The sequence below is a fragment of the Bombus vancouverensis genome, chromosome 1 (assembly GCF_051014615.1).
Source record: "Bombus vancouverensis nearcticus chromosome 1, iyBomVanc1_principal, whole genome shotgun sequence".
Lineage (NCBI taxonomy): Eukaryota > Metazoa > Arthropoda > Insecta > Hymenoptera > Apidae > Bombus > Bombus vancouverensis.
The window spans coordinates 18,960,999-18,979,084 of record NC_134911.1 but is presented as its reverse complement, the minus strand read 5'-3'; the positions used below and the strand labels follow the sequence as shown (position 1 = coordinate 18,979,084).

Sequence of the window (18,086 nt, the reverse complement as noted above, 5' to 3'; positions counted from 1 at the left end):
TTTCATTGTTAGGTAATTAAGTTTAATTAATAATTTCCTACTTCGAATTTCCTCTTCCTGGTTGTGTCATTCTTATACCATATCTGACTCTTACAGCAAATATGTAAATCTGGTTTTATTTAAGTCGTAACAACGTGGTAAATAATATTCTTAAATAAGAGTGAAAGGAACGAAGGTTTGTTTTACAGATATTTATCTGGTAACACAAATTCTAGTTTTAATGGAATACTTTTAGAGCAGGAACTAACGCGATTTACCGGACTGGAACTTCTTTATCAGCTCGATAGCATTCTTTTCCTCTTTAAAGCGATGTATCGTGTTCTGGTTGCAACAAAAATCTATACTTCTAATCAAACAACTATTACGGGGATTAAGTCACGAATTAACTCGGCAGACTTCTGCCCTGTTTGCAGTCTGTCGATTTATTTGTTTCAGCGATTATCTAATCTAATCTTTGAGCGTGGACTCGTTATATCTAGCATCAACTTTGTCGACTTCAGTCTATGTGAATTTCAGAAATGGAAGTGTCATTGGTATTCATCACGTGAATTATTTTAAAAAGATTTTATTGATGTAATTAATAATTCGTCTGATAAATAATGGAATGTCTTTTGACGATGCAAGCAATGAAAATCTTGATTAATAAATAAAATGTAATAATAATAATATATTTAATAAAACGCAATTTTCCATGAAACACGCATTTTTCAACAAAAGTCGTATGCAATTAGTACAATAAGTCGATTAAATGCCAACATGATTTCATCATGATTCTTTCCAAACAGTTTAAATGTATAATCACGCACCTACATTTGTCGAACGGCAAGAAAAGGTCGAAGAGTCGATCAATTAATTAGAATTTTCCTTAATTAAGAGACACAATTATGAAATAGTTTGTACGATGGAATCAGAGACTAAGCGGTTAGCTATAAATAAAAACGGCTAGCGTAAAATACAATAAAAATCTTCGATAATTATATCTTGCAAGCAACATTACTTAAGATACGATGTTAAGTCTTCCTTACGCTATTAATTGCTTAAGAAGGTCAATAAGTATTAAATTCTTAATTAACAAATGTCTTCAATATCGCTGTGTATTTGCAGGTAAATGCACGAAAGTTCACCAATGTAAACCTAATGGGACCTTGTCGCCTCTTCTACTTTCTTATTCTTATCTTTTTTACGTAATATGCCTTTTAAAATAATCTTCCAATTATACGAAAATCTTTTAAACACACGAAAGTCTCGTTGAGTGGCTTTTAGTTACGTGAGCATTAAATTATTTTTATCTAAGTTTGAAGACTTGCTGCCTTGAGATATGATATTTATTCGGAAAAAAGTGACGTTTCTAAACATTTTTCTAGAAACATGAAATTCGATTCGAAATTGAGTTAGACACAGTGTTATTTGATGAACGGTTTCATACACCCGATCCACTTTAACTTGGTAGAATACTTTGAATAGCTCTACCATGTTCGCTCTAGCAGAATATTCCAAACTAAATTCAAGCCATTAAACTTTCTCAACCGTGGTAGAGAGTAGTAATAAATTCAATACGTTTAAACGTAATCGCACGTAAAATCAAGTTTGTTACTTTAACCTAAATTATACAAATACTTAAATTATTTCAATTATTCTAATAAATGAAAATCATTAAAAGATATATTTACATTGGCGAAAATGGAAATAAATTTATGGTAATAGTATTTTAATTTAATCGAAGTGTACAAATTAACGATTAATTTGTACACACTCGAAGCTGCATTTACTGTCTTTTTATAGTATTATACATTTAAATTACTTATCAAAATCCATGATTATAATCAATTTTACTATTTGCTATACGCATACATTATTATATAAGTAAAAGTCTCTCAACCAGTTTAGACATTAAAGGATCTGAACACGAAGAGTCTGTCGAGTAGCAAAATAATTCTTTAGATTCACAGCAACAGTATTTGCAAACGTCAGTTTGATTGTTACATATCAGCTTCTGAAAATGAACCTAATTACATCACAATATTCTGCCATACGTATGTATTAGGTTGTCAGAAAAGTTTCTTTCGTTTTATAAGGAAATAATAGACGCACAATGTTTTTTGTTTCATATTAGTTTATTGAATTATGCACGAATATAATGAAAATATGACGAAATGGATCATACCTAATTCAATAAGATAATATAAAACAGAAATTATTGTTCATCTATTCTCATCTTGTAATACGAAACAAACTTTTCGGAGAATCTAACAGCTACGACGATTACAAGATTTTATATTTTATAATTACAATAATTTTCAAACTAAAGTACCTCTGTTAAAAACTATTAAGTTAGAGACACCGACATGCATATGCTCGCTATCGCGTGTGCAACGTAATCTTTAGTTTTCTTAAAAAATAATCGTAGCTATATGCCGCGCATATTTTCGAAAGAAAATAAAGTAGAACACGACTAATTCAAGTAGAATAGAATTAAAATACATCTGGTTAAAAAGAATCGAGGCTATTTTTCGACAATGTCTAATATATATGATCGTCGTTATACGTTCGATATAATTCATCGATGAAACGGCTCTCTTAAAAACAATCGCACGTGTTTTCGTAAGGGACCATTCAGCGTCGAAAGAAACAAAATCGGTTGTTCGGTCAAACCTCGATCCGTTAACCTGTCTCCAGTAAATCAAGGAAAAAAAAGCCAGACCAAAATGGTGGAAAAAAGTGAACGGGGAGGAGAACAGTAACCAAGTAGAGCGTCACAAAATGGAGCGAATCCACGCACTAAACGGGATTATATCTAAAATGGCGGCTATAAATCGCGCGAGATCGCGTTCACCTGTGAAATAGACGCAGTCTCTGCCAACTACTGTTACACATATCTCTTTCTCCCTTTCTCTCTTTCCCTCTTCCTCTCTTTCTCTCTTTCTCTGTCTCTCTCTCTTTTTGTCCCTCGCCACGTTTGTCGGTTACAAAAGAACATCTCGGTGAAGGTTCGACCTGATATTGCTCTGCTCCCGGAATCTAACGGCGAGCATATAGATCAAGAAGACGTTTGAAAGATGTCTGGATCGGTTCCGTGGCTGACGACGGAGGAGGAGAAGATGCAAAGGTATTCGAGAGGACGCGTTTCGTAGGCGCAAGAAGCCCCAGAAAAGAGTACGAAATGAGAGGAGAAAAGGAAAAAAATGGGCCTATGGCAACGAGCATCGAGGGTATTCGAAGCCAATGTAAATCTTCGTTGCATGCACCGGTCGAGGCAGTCGCATTTTATGCGCCGCTATTGCCTCGTATATAAAGTAACCATACCAAGGATCGTTGCGAAATGAAGATATATACGCGTGCAGGATCGGCACACGGTGGGCTCTTCTCGTAATCAGCCATCGTTTGCTTCATTTTTCATCGGGCCATCTATCTCGTTTCTTCTTCTTCGTTTCTTCTACGTTTATTCATCTTTCCTTGTACATTTATACCTTGCCGCGGCTCGTTTTCCTTGGATTTTTACGTGTTAACGTTGTTGTTGCTCCAACGATTCTTTCGTTCCCTTCGTTTTGCCTGTGAAGAATCTTTTTCCTTTTTTATCGCTGTTGCATGTTGTTATATTTTGTGGAAGAAGCTCGGTTTCGCGTTTAAATCGATGGCTCGATTTGTTGGATTTCTTCTTATCTCGATGGGCTTCCCATATTTCATATTTTTAATTTCGATTTTAATTTCGCTTGTAAGAGAGATATAAGCTTTTGTATTTGACTGTTAAGTTTGACGCGTGCAATTCTTTTTGGAAATCCACTGTACTTTGATCCTAACAATATTTATCAATGCGTCATGGTAATCGTTTAATATTTCTATAAGATTTTACGTAGGAGAATGCCATTTACTATTGAAAAATATAATAGTTGCACTTATCAACTTCGAGAGTGTATCTTTAAGTATGAGTCGAATATTGGATATTAGTTTTGTCAATAGACAATTGACATTGGACAATTGACATAGACAATTGACAAGTGATATTTCTATATATCATTTAAAAATGAAAAGAAAAAGTTGCTGTTCCTCGTTAAGTGTCTCAACAATATTATGACATCATTCATGCATAACGGTAAAAAGTATAAAAAAACGTACAAGATATATAAAGGTGCGAAAACATATAAAATATCCAAAGTATACATAAAGATTTGAATTCCATAAAGTATCCGCATTCCAGCAATGAATATAGCACATCGACCTTAGACGAACGTGAAATTTTAAAAGTCAATCGTCCAGTCTAAATTCCAATAGAGTTTCTCGATAAAAATCAATTTCTTTTCTCTTTTTTGTCTTTCGTTCTAAAATTTCCAAAACCTCTTTCTAACTGTATTTTTCCTATCATAGAACCTCTCTCATATCCCAATCCTTCGATACCTTCTCGCCATTCTCTTCCTCCGTCTTCAATCTCTGCGACCTCCTAACTCGATTGATCCATCAATTTTTCTCACCTTACGAACAATTTCATCCGAGCTTCTGAAATTCCTATCGTCGCATCCCCTATTCGTTTATCGTACCAATTATTTTTCCACGTTTCCCTTTCGTCGCCTCCTTCTTCACCTTCAGCTATTTCGCCCCACCTCGCTCTTCTCATCCTTTTTCATTCCTCTCGATCTTTCGTTCTTCTTTTTCTTCTTGTTCCACGGAGAGTCGAGTCTGGTCCCATGGAGAGTGGCTTCTCTCTTTTCGCCACTCTTCTTTGCTCTCGAGGCTTCGACCTGAATCGGTTGGGAGAAATTGCGCCCCGGGCGAGGGCGGATTCCTCTCCATTGCCGGCCGTTTCATGTCTACCACTTTTTTTTTTGTTTTTCTTTTTATTCTACTGGTTACCCTCGATCCATTATAATTATCGTTACATTTCCGAGCGGTCTCAATCGCCTGACGATATTTTAATCGAACACCTTATTAATAACGATTAATTGACCGACATTAACGTCACGTTCATTTCGTCGATCCCGTTTAGGATTCCGCGCCGACAATCCCATCCACTGCTTCATTTCGAAAGGATATTACGATCGCGTGCGCTTAATTAACTCGAATCACGATCGGTAAATGGACGTGTTTCGTCTTCATGTTACATCCGATAGAGAGTTTCGTGGTTGATGACAGTAAAAATAATACTCCAGAGTGAATGAAACTTGTGTATCTCTGTGTAATTATTAAGGAAAGATCGTCCGCAATGTTAATAGGTATATTTTACCAGTAAGTAATCTTTCTCAGTTTTGATTGGCTGGATCGTTGGTCGATTTTCATGTTGATAGCGAATTCCTTCGATCGGAGAATATTTCGATTTTGACAATTTTTCACAATATTGTTATCGTTGTTAAAAAATGTAAACTTGCAGAATAACATTTTAGAAAAATAGTCATTAATTATTATTATTATATATTATTAGGCTGTTGATGTTTGTGCATTTATGGACAATTTAAGGATGCGAAAATATGTATCCTGCATATGATACCCATGAATATGTAAAATACCCAATATCATTGTGAAGTATTAATTGTAAAGTAAAATAAATCCGCATTCGCGTCTCTTTTATTTAATAATATTCGTAAAAGTAAATTTACATAAATATTTGCAGTCTACCTGTTATCGATATAGGACAGAAAATTATATATCTTTATATTTATTATTTTATTATAACGTGGATATAAAGTAAAAATTTACCACATTTCCATAACATCCTTCACGTTACACGTAAAGGAATATCGTGTTACACGAAGTAAAAATATTTACACGAGTTTCTAACATCTTGCTACAAAGCTTCGCTTTCACTGCAATTAATACAAATAAAAATAATTATCGAATTATTAAGTAGTCGACTTAATCCAAATCTCTATCAAATCAAAGCAATTGTTGAAAAAATCCAATATTCACAAAGTTTAAACGAATTAAGAGAAAACATGACGGTTGGAATGAGAGGTAATGCAAAAACACTCACGTCCGCGTAAACGTTAGTAAGATTCTTTAATGTTTCCACGATTAAATGATTTCCACGGTTTATTTCGCTATTTGAATATACCACGAACACTTCAATTGCGTCATTACGCGAGCAAACGGCTGTTCATTAGTGTGTTTCAAGCCAGAATATTTAAGCAATAAAATTCCTAGCCAACGAAAACACGCGTAATACCAATATACATAGATATATTGTAGGAAGAAGGTTGTCCATTCGAATCTACTTGGTGAAATTTATTGCGTTTTCTCGGCTGTGCGAAATTCGATAAAATGCACTACCTTATTAGTTTACATAAATTCATTTCATATTCATCAAAAGAGTTGCACATTCTGCGCGATTCCAATCTCTAATTCATATAAAATACTATCGAACTACTATTATATAAACACTGTTGAAGTATTTCACTTTTAAAAAGATAGATAAGGCTTGCACATTTTTAGGAATTTATAGTTCATATCAAAGAGATAATTTACAGATTTTTCAAAGGTCTAAACATTAATTTTTCAGATTCTGCACATTTAATAAATTTTATGAAATTTTTCAAAGGATTTTTCACAATGCTTTTGTCTATCCACAGTTTGACTTTTTGATTTTATTTATTTGAAAAAATTTTATTGATAATTTTAAATAATTTTAAATAATAATAAATAATAAAATTGATAAAAATAATCTAAATAGTAAATAGCCTATCTTTATGAACAATCTTAGTTTGTTGTCTAATTAATTTTATTACTCTGATATTAAAGTTTTTATTCCATGAAATAAAAACTGCAGGTGTTTGATAAAAATATTATTTTATCAAATATACATTGATTCGTGCTTTTGAATTACAAAACAAATAATATCTCAAGAATCGAGTACATACTGTAAACATAGCGAAGCGTTTATGGCACACGTGCACACGGCATATACAGTTTGCGTTGATTTCACACGGTACGTAGTTAAAACTTGAAAATATTTTATCAGATTTTATGCAGTTTCTGTCAAAAGGAAACCTTCCTCTGCTTCTCTCACAATTATGTGTTCACATCGTTCCAAACAATCTCAAAATCTACAGATCTAGAACTTTTATATAAAAAATCTCTTCTTTTCAATTAAACTAACGTAATCTAATATAGTAGAAATCAATTTTCATGCAAAAATTATAATCTTTTTCAATATTTCGTGATATTTAAAGCTGCTTAGAATATTAAATAAAACAATAAGCAATTCAATTCTTCTACCAAAATTTTTCTCTTCGATGAAATTTTATTTTAAATTGGATACATATTTGAAAATTGATTAATAAGACGAAAGCAAATTCTATTTCAATGCAAGAAGCTTGTTTTATACATCTTTTACAATTGTTTCGCACGTCCCCGTGCGAGATTCCGATGGTGTAAGCATTTGATCCTCTTTTTGCCAGCAGTTTCGTTGACTTTCCTTCTGTTAAACGCGAATCACGAATTCTCGTGATCGTAATACGTGCGCTTTCTCGCTTCGAACGTCGGACGCGCAAAATCGTGAGAATATACCATTGAGATTTAACTTGTAAATATGAAAGAAACGCGTATGAAAATAATTCTGAAATAGATAGAATACGTGGATACAGTAGAATTGAAAATACGACGTGGAGATTATTGCCAGAGGAATCGTGACAAATTCTTTAAGTTTATTAAGTTTATTCTTTAAGTCATGTTCAATGTTACAATTTTCTCCAAGTATACAAATTTTGTATTCTTGTTATAAATGAAAATAACCTTGTTATGCTATAGCTTCGTTCAATTCATGATTTTATTGTCGTGATAGAAACATACTGGCAATGTGAAACATAACAACATAATGCTATTACACTAAATACAAATTCTGATGATAGAGAATTCTATTATTCGTAGTAAATTGAGAAAATTTGATATTAAATTCCACGTTACGTTATAATAATTTCGTTCATTTCGTTAATCAGTATTTCCATTAAATACCTTAATTACTGTTCGATTAATTTACCTTCTACACAGGATGATATCTATTAACTTATACGCTTTTAATCTACACAAATTTGATTAACGTTATCTTCATAACGCCACAAAATCATTTCCCCTCCGTATTCTGCTTTTTTTCAACGATCATCACGTAATATTAATTTATTGTATATCAATATGTAAATTAATTCGTTACCTATAAGTCGGAAATTGCCTATTTAAAATCCTGAAATCGTCGTGGTTTGCATTTCGATAAAAAAGAACAAAAAAAGAAAGAACATATCACAGAAACATTATTATTTCTTACTTTTGTTAACAAATTTTTGAATTTATCATCCGTAGTCTTTACTTATGTTATTTAGTAATCAGCCAGATTTTATATAATTGATGGATTTTTATGCATTTACGCGCAGAACAAACCAAATAATAATAACGCTAAAACTATACAGAATATATACAAAGTATTGAAAAATATATAAGTATTTTTAAAGCGGAGTGTTGGTTATAATGTTTTAATAAGTGCAACAAACCTCTAATTTTCGATTTAATTTTAGACAATAATTTGAACAAACTCGCGTAAAAATCCGCAGTTTGATAATCTGGTTAATTAGTTAGATTAATAATCAGCGTTCTGGACGACGCGACGAACCACAACAGGTATTCACATGCCACGATTTACAACGAAACATCATGTGCTCAATATTCGTGTCTCTTCTATCTGCTTTAGATACGACGATCTACGTCATAAATTACACATCTTTCCAACTTTGAATTATATCCTGCTGACAAGATCGCGGCTCGACAAGGAGATATGGCTAACACGCTAATGAAAACATTGTCATCGTGATCGCTGTCGTTTCGAGCAGCTGCGCGGCTAAAAGTCACGGCCGCCCCAAAGCTCTTTCACTTTTCACGCGGGGCGTTAAGTGCATTCTATCGGTCAGTCGTCGTTCCGAGTTAATAGCGGCCAATCGATAACGATACCATCAAGATTCAACGTGATACGAACAGTTTCCATATCTCGTTGATTGCTCGTCTAGGTTGCCTGGGGAACGATAAAACGTTTGTGTTCAACGAAAAGCGTAGAGGCACGATGAAAAACATTGGATAACATGTAGAGTACGTAGGAGATGTAACACGTGAATTGGGAAATTCTATCGACAGAATTCTATACGAATGTTTATAATACAATTTGAACGTCTGTATGAGTTCCACGTGATTTCAGATATAGCGCAACTATTTGAATTATTGGTAGATTCAGTTAAGAATCTTCTGAACCAACGCAAAAAAACGTTCGTTCACGATGAAGAAAATAGTTTGATAGAAATGAAAAATATGGAATAGAGAAATGGAATAGTAGGTTGATTGGAAAGTTCTGTCTCGAAATTCTGCATACCATCGTATTAGTTCTTAATGGTTTTATGTCTACGTTTCTAGTTTGTAGACTGAGAAAACTGAGCTTAAAGTTAGTGAAGTTTGATGTTATTTTGTGGAGTTAGGACTTGAAGGAATTTATGAATTTTCATCAGATTATCATAAATTTGTATTCTTTATACCGATGACATCGTTTAATTACCTTTTTTTAAAAAATAAACCTGGAACAGTTAAAAGTCTGGTTGACGATACGTGTATTGATACAACAAGAACATAAATAAAATGATCCGGGAGTTTCTATAAACGATACATAGTTTAACAAGAAAGTGAAGCTTCGTTAGTATTTGAATTATTGGTAGATACGGTAAATGTTAATATTAGGTTGTCCGAAAAGTGTCATTCTTTCCCAAACGTGTTTTTTACAACAGTACATATAAACGTGAAACCAAGTTTGTGAAATGTCGCGGTGTTTATCTCAACAGAATAAAATGGATCGTACGTAATTCGACAAAATAATATAAAACAAAAAATGTTGTGCGTTTATTATTTTCTCATAAAACGAGAGAAATTTTTCGGACAACCTAATACGATTCGGGTAAAATTAAAGAAGCGCGTGAATTGTTATCAGACGTTAAAACAAATGGACCGGAACTGAAGTTTTTAATAAAATACTAAATCGGTATATTATATTGTTTATCGGAGCAATATATATAAAATCCTATCTTTTTGGCGCTTCTAGTTTAGAATGCTCGTTGACGACCTTCACTGGTCTTATTCGCATTTTATTTTATTTCAAACAATTTAATAAAAAATTGAATAAGATAAAATAGGATTTCAAGTAGGTAATTTATTCTTATCGTTAGGAGATAATAAAAAGTCGTTGGATATCGAGGAACCGATCGTTTTGCCAATATTAAATAAAATTCTATTTATTTTACTATTTAATATATTTTTGAGTATTAGAAAAGATTAGATCTCAATTCGTTCTTAGTAATAATTCATATTACATTTACTCATCATGGTTTGTCACTGTGATTGTTTTTTACTATCATTGTAAATGACTAATAATCCACACACAGAGTGTAATCCATTAACTCGACATAATTTAACATAATAAATTTAAAAATATTAACCATACACACACACATGTATATTTTACACGCACTTTATACGAACAATAATCATTTTCATTGCATCTTCAGCAGAACTGAGAGTAAAATTCTACTCACCGTCGATGAATTCTACTATCTATCACATTATTGCAGGAATGTTCTCCGGAATTGCTGCGACATCTTCTTCCTTTGTACGTTGCAGAAATTCTTTCACCACCTACACAATAAAGAGACATTTCCATTGCATAGTCACTTGAATTATTTTTAAAAACTTCGATATCTGTATGTAATACTTTACAACCGACATATATTAATAATATTATTGACGCATTTATTCATCGTTGAAAACATTTCCATGAAAATGATTTAACCTTACTCTCCAAATGGTACACTAATACGACTAATTCAGTATCCAAGAACAAATAGCCGAAAGGAATAAATATCAGGGATTGTGTAGTTCACAATTTTCCAAATTAACGAGCCACAGTAATTTGTATACGACTGATTAAAAATATTTTCCTTACGAAACATAATTTGATTATTTGTAGCGAATAAATCAGTTTTACGTATACATATGAAAATATTCGAACACATGCAGAATTCCTTTATGAATATCGTCTATGTGTTATAGAAAATATTTGAAAATTTCATTAGACTACTAATGACTTAAACAAAGAGTAATTACTAATGTCTCTAGGAAAAAAAGGAGAATATGCATGTGTGTATTTCATTTATACAAAAATGTAGTTTGCTTATAATCCTGGCAGTTACTGCAAACTATAAATAATAATAAAACAGAAACATATATGCAATATATATATATATATAAATTTTCTATGGTAAATGTTCAAATATTTTTACGAGCCGTCATATGTGGTCACATATGTAGGTGCATAATATACAGAAAATGAGTACGGAATAAGGATGATTGCATAAAAATCAATTACACTTGCATACAAAAGAGCGCATATATTTCTTTTATGTACAGATTACGATCTGGCTTTTTGTTTTATTTATGTCTGGTCACGGCAACGCGAAAACAAATTGTGTATCAAACGAAAGGAACAGTGCATAAACGACGCATGGAATTCGTAGGAGCGATACCATCAAAAAGGTAAAGTGTTTTTCACGGTTCGTTTTTAAATTATCTCTTGGTTCTCACGATAACAGATTTACGGTAAAATATATTTTGCACGTTTACAAAGTATTGCAAGCAGGCAAATCGGTAAAATATGTAGTTTGTTTTATTCCAAGCGTGTAAACTGTTTGCTGCAACGATATCGTGTATTTCGGACCTTGGAACCAGATTAAGAATAAAATTTACATGTTACGTAAATGAATAAATACGATGATCGGCTAGTTTCGATTAAATGAATCTATTCCAACGATTATATAATCTATAAAATTTATAATTTTTATATTTAAAATAACATCAAGTAGCTTAGTTTTAATTTTTCATGAACATTACTATTTAATACTTGATATTATTATTAAACGTTGTAACTTCTACAAAGATAAGATAATACGTTGAAAGATAGAATTATATAAAACAATTTGTAATAGTTTATTACATAGTTAAATATATATACATCACGAAGTGATACCGAGAAATTATAATTCATTAATTATTAATTCACTTTTTAATTATAATTCATTAATTAATTCAAAGGAGATCATCTTGAAATTTTACTTCTTAATATTATTCATAGAATTTACATAAACTTCATTCGCGAATTATTCTTCAGAGTACTCTATTAACGAGAAGAGAAATAAACGCCTTCGCTTGTACCCACACAGGTATAACTTTCAACAACTTACGCTTCAACTTCTTAATGGGTGAGTTATTTGAAAAGAATTACATTTATGAATTTAAAGGTCACAGTATTAATGTTTTCATATTACAATATACAATTTGCATAACATTTTTAAGAGGAAGTACCTACTCCTTGGACTTTCACCACGTACATACATTTGTACCTTTCGAACCTTCTGTTATTTACAATCATCGATGGTCTAAGAGCATTACTTATCACAGAATTTGCATTCGCTTCTAAACGGTTAACAGCTTCTCTAAAAATGTGAAGTTTAGCAATACGAAAAACAACTCGCTATGAAAAACAGCAGAACGTTTCCCTCGCGAAACTAATCAATTTGAAAAATTCTACATTTTAGTCAGTCGATATCCTTGCAAGTACCACAATCTTTGTTAAATTCCACTGAAAATTATCCTTATATCTACGTGAAAATCAGTTCACCGTTTCGAAAACGTCGACGTGACTCAACGTGACGTTAAAACGCGAGGAAAATCGTGCGATTAATCATTTCTGCGATTGATTTAGCACGCGGTATTTAATAATTAAACCATTTGCAAGATAACTTTCTAACCGAGCACCGCTCGACGAAAAGGCAAACCGGTCGTGGTGCGAATTTTTACTCGAACCTGTTACAGCGACGAAATTATATTTGACACCCGAAAATCGTTCGCGGTTTCAGCTTTTTAATCCTACGCCGATACTGACCGATCCACTCAAGGGCACCGTGCCGCCGTCACCTTAATCTTAACACGATCCACTTAGTCTCAGGGAATTATTTTCAACTCGATTTATTCGAGAATCTCGAGGATACGCGTTCGGTAGTATTATTGAATGAAGGGCAGAGAGCAGCTGTGTAAATCTCATTGCAACCTGTCCGCGCGGAAATAATCCACACCTCTTTCGACGTGAAACACATCGAGCGGATCGTTTTTCCAAGCACCCATATCCTATTGGATAAAAAGCTGGTCATAAATCTTCCGTTTCGCCCTGTCGTCGTGGATATAATCTCTGTCGGTAGGTTACCGTCATCGGTACGCTCTTTCGCGCTTTAACAGGACACGTTTAACGGGCCAGAATCGAAAGGCATAAATCTCGTCTCGATTCGTGGATAATTTACGGTCTCTTCATGCGGAACGCGTCGAGACTGAGCCGAATTGTTTTTCACGGATCAAGTTTTTCGGAGGTGCAACGCCGAACTTGGATGTGTTCATTCTTTGAGGACAAGTCGATGATGAATTCGATAAGGGATGCTGAGCGTACTGATTTAATTTTTAAGAAATATTCCGTCAGGCATGATTTCATTGATTCAATGTTCCTCAGAACAAAAACTATTTAAAACGTCTAAACTGACATGGTTTCTAATTCGTTGTAAAAATTAATTAATTAGATTGTAACTCTTCGTAAAGATCAAGCAAATTTATATTAATGTAGATTTTTCACGATGCTATATTCGGTGAAAAATATGAACAATTTTTCTTGTAAGCCAATTATCATGGCTATTTTAATAGAAATGTGTGTATACGTTTATCGTTGGTAATTCTAATATCGAAGAACTATTTACCTCGCCATCTTTATGTCCGATATTGTTTCGTTAATTTATCCATTTTTGTATGTACATCAATTGTTAGTAAAAATTAAACGGTGATAGTTGAGATTCCAGAATTAAAGAATTACAAAATTCAGATAATTCATTTACCGTTTTCTAGTCGTAGATTGTGAGAACTGCTCGAAGAGAAAAGAAATAGAAGACAATCAAGAATCTTTATGATGAAATAAATTGCACTAATCGCCATCTCTACTGTGCAATTATTGGCAAACAGGTGGCTCATCAGTGATTTTATAAATCAAAAACTCAATAAAAGTCTTTGTGCATCTCCCTAGATCTGACACTTACCATGTTATATATTATCTTTAAATATAATCTTTCACATTTCTTGGTAATGTCGTCTTGGTATCAACGTGCATTTGAGGAAGTTCTACTGCCCTTTTTACAACATATTATCCGAGAGCAGATGGGAAATAAATGATTGCATTTATCTATGGTTTAATAAATGTCTTCTTAAATCTCTACAGATGGATGGTCGTGTCAATTGAGGATTTATCGTGATAAGACTATATTTCCTTTTAAACTGTAGTTGTCAGAATAGAATAGAGAATAGGAAATAGGAAGAATAGAAGAGTAGGAAACTTGTGTGAATAATAGTTCTATGTGTATAATAAAAATTCAACATTTAATCGCGTGCTGTATTATTTATTTCCAGTTGTATTATATCTTTTATTTTGAACATAAGCATGCTCTGTGTCGCATCACAATTCCTTCCAAATTTATATCACATTTCATTGTATTTTTGATGTATATTCTCAACTTATTCATATATTCCACATAAGATATACTGCTTGAATTTCTTCTTCTTCTTCAACCGGAAACCTTCAACATATGAATCAGTCAGTAGCTAAATAAGAGGACTGTAAACTGATAATTCTCTCTATTCAAACATCACTGGAAATTTTCGCAAAATTATCTAAAACAATTACTTAATATCTTGTTCCAAGATTTTGTTTAGTGGCTATTTAATTTAGTCGCTTTAATGTAGTTACTAAGTATTTGTTGTTGTAACTAGACCGCAGATATTTATGCAGTTTCATACTTCCACGAACGTAATTCGAAATAATGGAACCTCGATAAAAGATATAGTTGTTAGAAAATAGATGTATGTACATCTGTATTGTACGAGCGAGGAATGAAAGAGAAGAAGACAAAAGGAAAACGCCATGAGACGAGCGCATCGCGTACGTGTTGAATAAATGAATGTTCAATAAAACAAATTCATTTCTGTTTGAGATGTACCAGAGAATAGAGCGTTGTTCGTGAATATTTCAAGTTATTATCTTATATACAAAATAGTTATTCTGTTCTAAATAAACTTTGTATTTAATAAAACGTTATATAGTATTACTTTAACAATAACGACTACCGTATTTTGAATATTTTACATATTTTTGCGTATTATGTGTATTCACAATTATGCACAATATAGTTATAACATTGTATCATATACGAAGTGTTAAACTTTGTATGGACAAAGTTTTTCAAACTAAATTCTTTCGTAAATATAACTCATCCTTGTCGAATTACAACTATATAATCCACGTTACGAATTAAACTCAGCCATAAAAAGCAAAGGGTTAAAGCGTTAATCCTGAACTCATTGAACCATATTCTGTATTCTTCTCATTCTTTCGATCACAAGTTATCAAGGAACAAGCGAGTAACCCAACCAAGAATCCCAGCAGCAACTACATCAAAGCAAGTTCCACTAACCACCTTTTCAGTGTGTCCAGTATGGCAGCGAACAGGTGGCAAATCGGCGACTTTATAAATCGAGAGATCGATAAATCTCTTTATGAACCTGACCAGCTGAACGTAATCTGTGCAGCGAGTGAAAGGTCTCGCGCAGGACGAGTTCCTTATCCTTCGCTAGTGGTTGCCACGAAGCGACGTCGAATCGTCGTGATTTAACCCCGCGGAGCCGCTCGATTCTCCAGTCTTAGATCCTTAGATCGACGATTAGAACAGGTGTCTTGGATCGTCCTTTCGATCGTCGAGACTCGTTCCCGACTAGATTCATCGAAGGAAAAATGTTATTGGTCGCGCGTGCACGCGTATCAAAACGTCTCCTTCAGGTTAATCCACGTAACTTGAAGACATTTATTTACATGACTGATATTTACCTGATTTGAAATATTCTTCCTACTGTGATCCTCACTAATCATGTCACTTAGCTTTGTATAATTCAAAAGGCTTTGTTGTTTTTAATATTCTTCCCTGACAATTTCTTCATTCCTATTAGTCGTATTGCGTTTAATAATATAATGAAGCACTTAGGTAAATTAACAGGATTTAATAAGAAAATTGTTACAAACATTTCGTACGAGTTTTCGTCCTCTTCTCTGTAATAAATTGAAATGTTGATTAAATTTTGTTCATAAAATGAATATCGGTTCTTAGTGACGAAGTTTAGGATTACAATAACACGATAATTTCTTCTTCTTAAAAGTTCTTAAAGTTTCAACTAAAAACTAAACTAAAGCTCCGAACGACTGAAATTCAAGCAAATAGGTACTCAACTTAACCAATCTGAACGAGGCTTTAGCCTCTTGCTGCTGGCAACGGCGAGGAATGTAACAGCGTAAAAAGACCTTGGCAGGGAATATAATTAACAGAGATAAAAAATTCGCGGCAACTTTCAATCGACGCGGCCTAACGCGATCGGCAGGTTCGAATCTCGAGTCGATTTTTTTCTTTTTTCTCTTCCTTTCTTCTCTTTTCTTCTATTGAACAGCCAGTGCAACGGTTCGCATAATTCAGACGCGCGGGTCTCGCTCGCTGCCGATTGCGTACACGCGCTGCTCCTTGTCGCGCGTTCTTTTCATGTAAATCGGGTGTCGGTACACCTATGTGATCACGCCCCGCGGTGGAAAAAGATTCTGGTCGCTTGTCAAGTGAGAGGGAAACCGCATGGCTCAACCGTGAAATATTGGTAGGTAGTTAAAATATAATGGCGGGCTGGTTCGGTAGTCGGTTTATTATCCGCTAACTTTACATGTTAGATGTTATAACGTTGTATAGTCGGAGAATTATATGCAGGTTTTGTAACGAATGTTCAGATTTGGGTGGATTACTGACGGTTGCTGTTGGAATACTTTTGCTTCAGACTTTTACTTCAGCCAGAATAATTCTTTGGTTTGATGCACGCGGAGAATGCAGAAACATTGTGGAACTGTGCAAACATTTTATTGCTGCTTTTGGTTTTTAGGTCGATATTTTTTTCCGTGGGCATTTAACAACTCATACGAGCTTTATTTTCCCTATACAAGTATCTATATTTGTGTAGATGAAGAGCATGCAGTTGGAGTAGAGTACGACGTTCGTACGGATGAAGAGCACACAGATTTTTCGATGGCGTTTCAAATTTTTTGATTGCAATTGTTCAAAAAGTTGTAGGAGCAAGCCGATATATCTGGGCGATTATGGTCTCTATACTTATAGCTCGATGTAAGTTTGAGTTAATGTTGGAATTCAAATTCTATACACAAATTTCATGATTTTTGCTCCGATTTTGAAATTAAGGTTCCTAAGTTACTTTTGCTCTTTTCCATTTAGTTTCTAAAATACGATTTTTGATCAGGGTTTCTAGTTATCTTTTATTAAAAACTTGTAATAAATTATGTGTATACGCGTCGAGAATTTTTCAACCCTCTCTATCAACATAATATACTTTAAATCCATTTCTTTATAAAACTGTGAAATAGGTTCGTACATGGATGCACTTAAAATACCTTTCAAAGCCGTTATAGTAAAACGATAAGAAGGAAATTGCTTGTGTGATCAAACCTGAAAATCGCTTTTAACTTCCACCGTACCATTTTATTAAATTACGTATGAATGAAATATTCAAATTGACGCATCTCCCCTGCTACGAGAGATATGAAGACAATTAGGAGCGCATTATACTCCGAATGACGTGAATACAGCGCACATAAGCCGATTCCCCCTAGATCCAACCTTCGCACACTCGTTATCGCTCACCCTACGTGTACGTGACTGTATTGTGAATGTACATGAATGTTTTAATAAACATTAGACGCAACTATTTATTATTAAGTGTATTAGAATTCCACTTATCGGAACTCACAAATTTTTCGCGCTATTATTTGTCGACCGTATAATACGAGCTCACGTTCAGATAAGAAAATTCAACCGGTAAAAGTTCGGTCAATCGGGCATTAACTAACGATTCATTTCAATAAATAGATTTCGACTGTACTACAATGACTGTCACAAACGATA

At 33.5% G+C, this 18,086-nt stretch overlaps 1 protein-coding gene across 1 annotated transcript in view; it reads right to left on the bottom strand.

Moving 5' to 3' along the window:
- The window catches only part of LOC143303228 (uncharacterized), a 249,437-nt gene that overhangs the window by 10,363 nt on the left and 220,988 nt on the right, over window positions 1–18,086 (bottom strand). Inside the window, exon 5 of the mRNA XM_076622012.1 lies at window positions 10,539–10,638. Within this exon, the coding sequence (XP_076478127.1) occupies window positions 10,539–10,638 (100 nt within the window). The remainder of the gene's footprint in view (window positions 1–10,538; window positions 10,639–18,086) is intronic.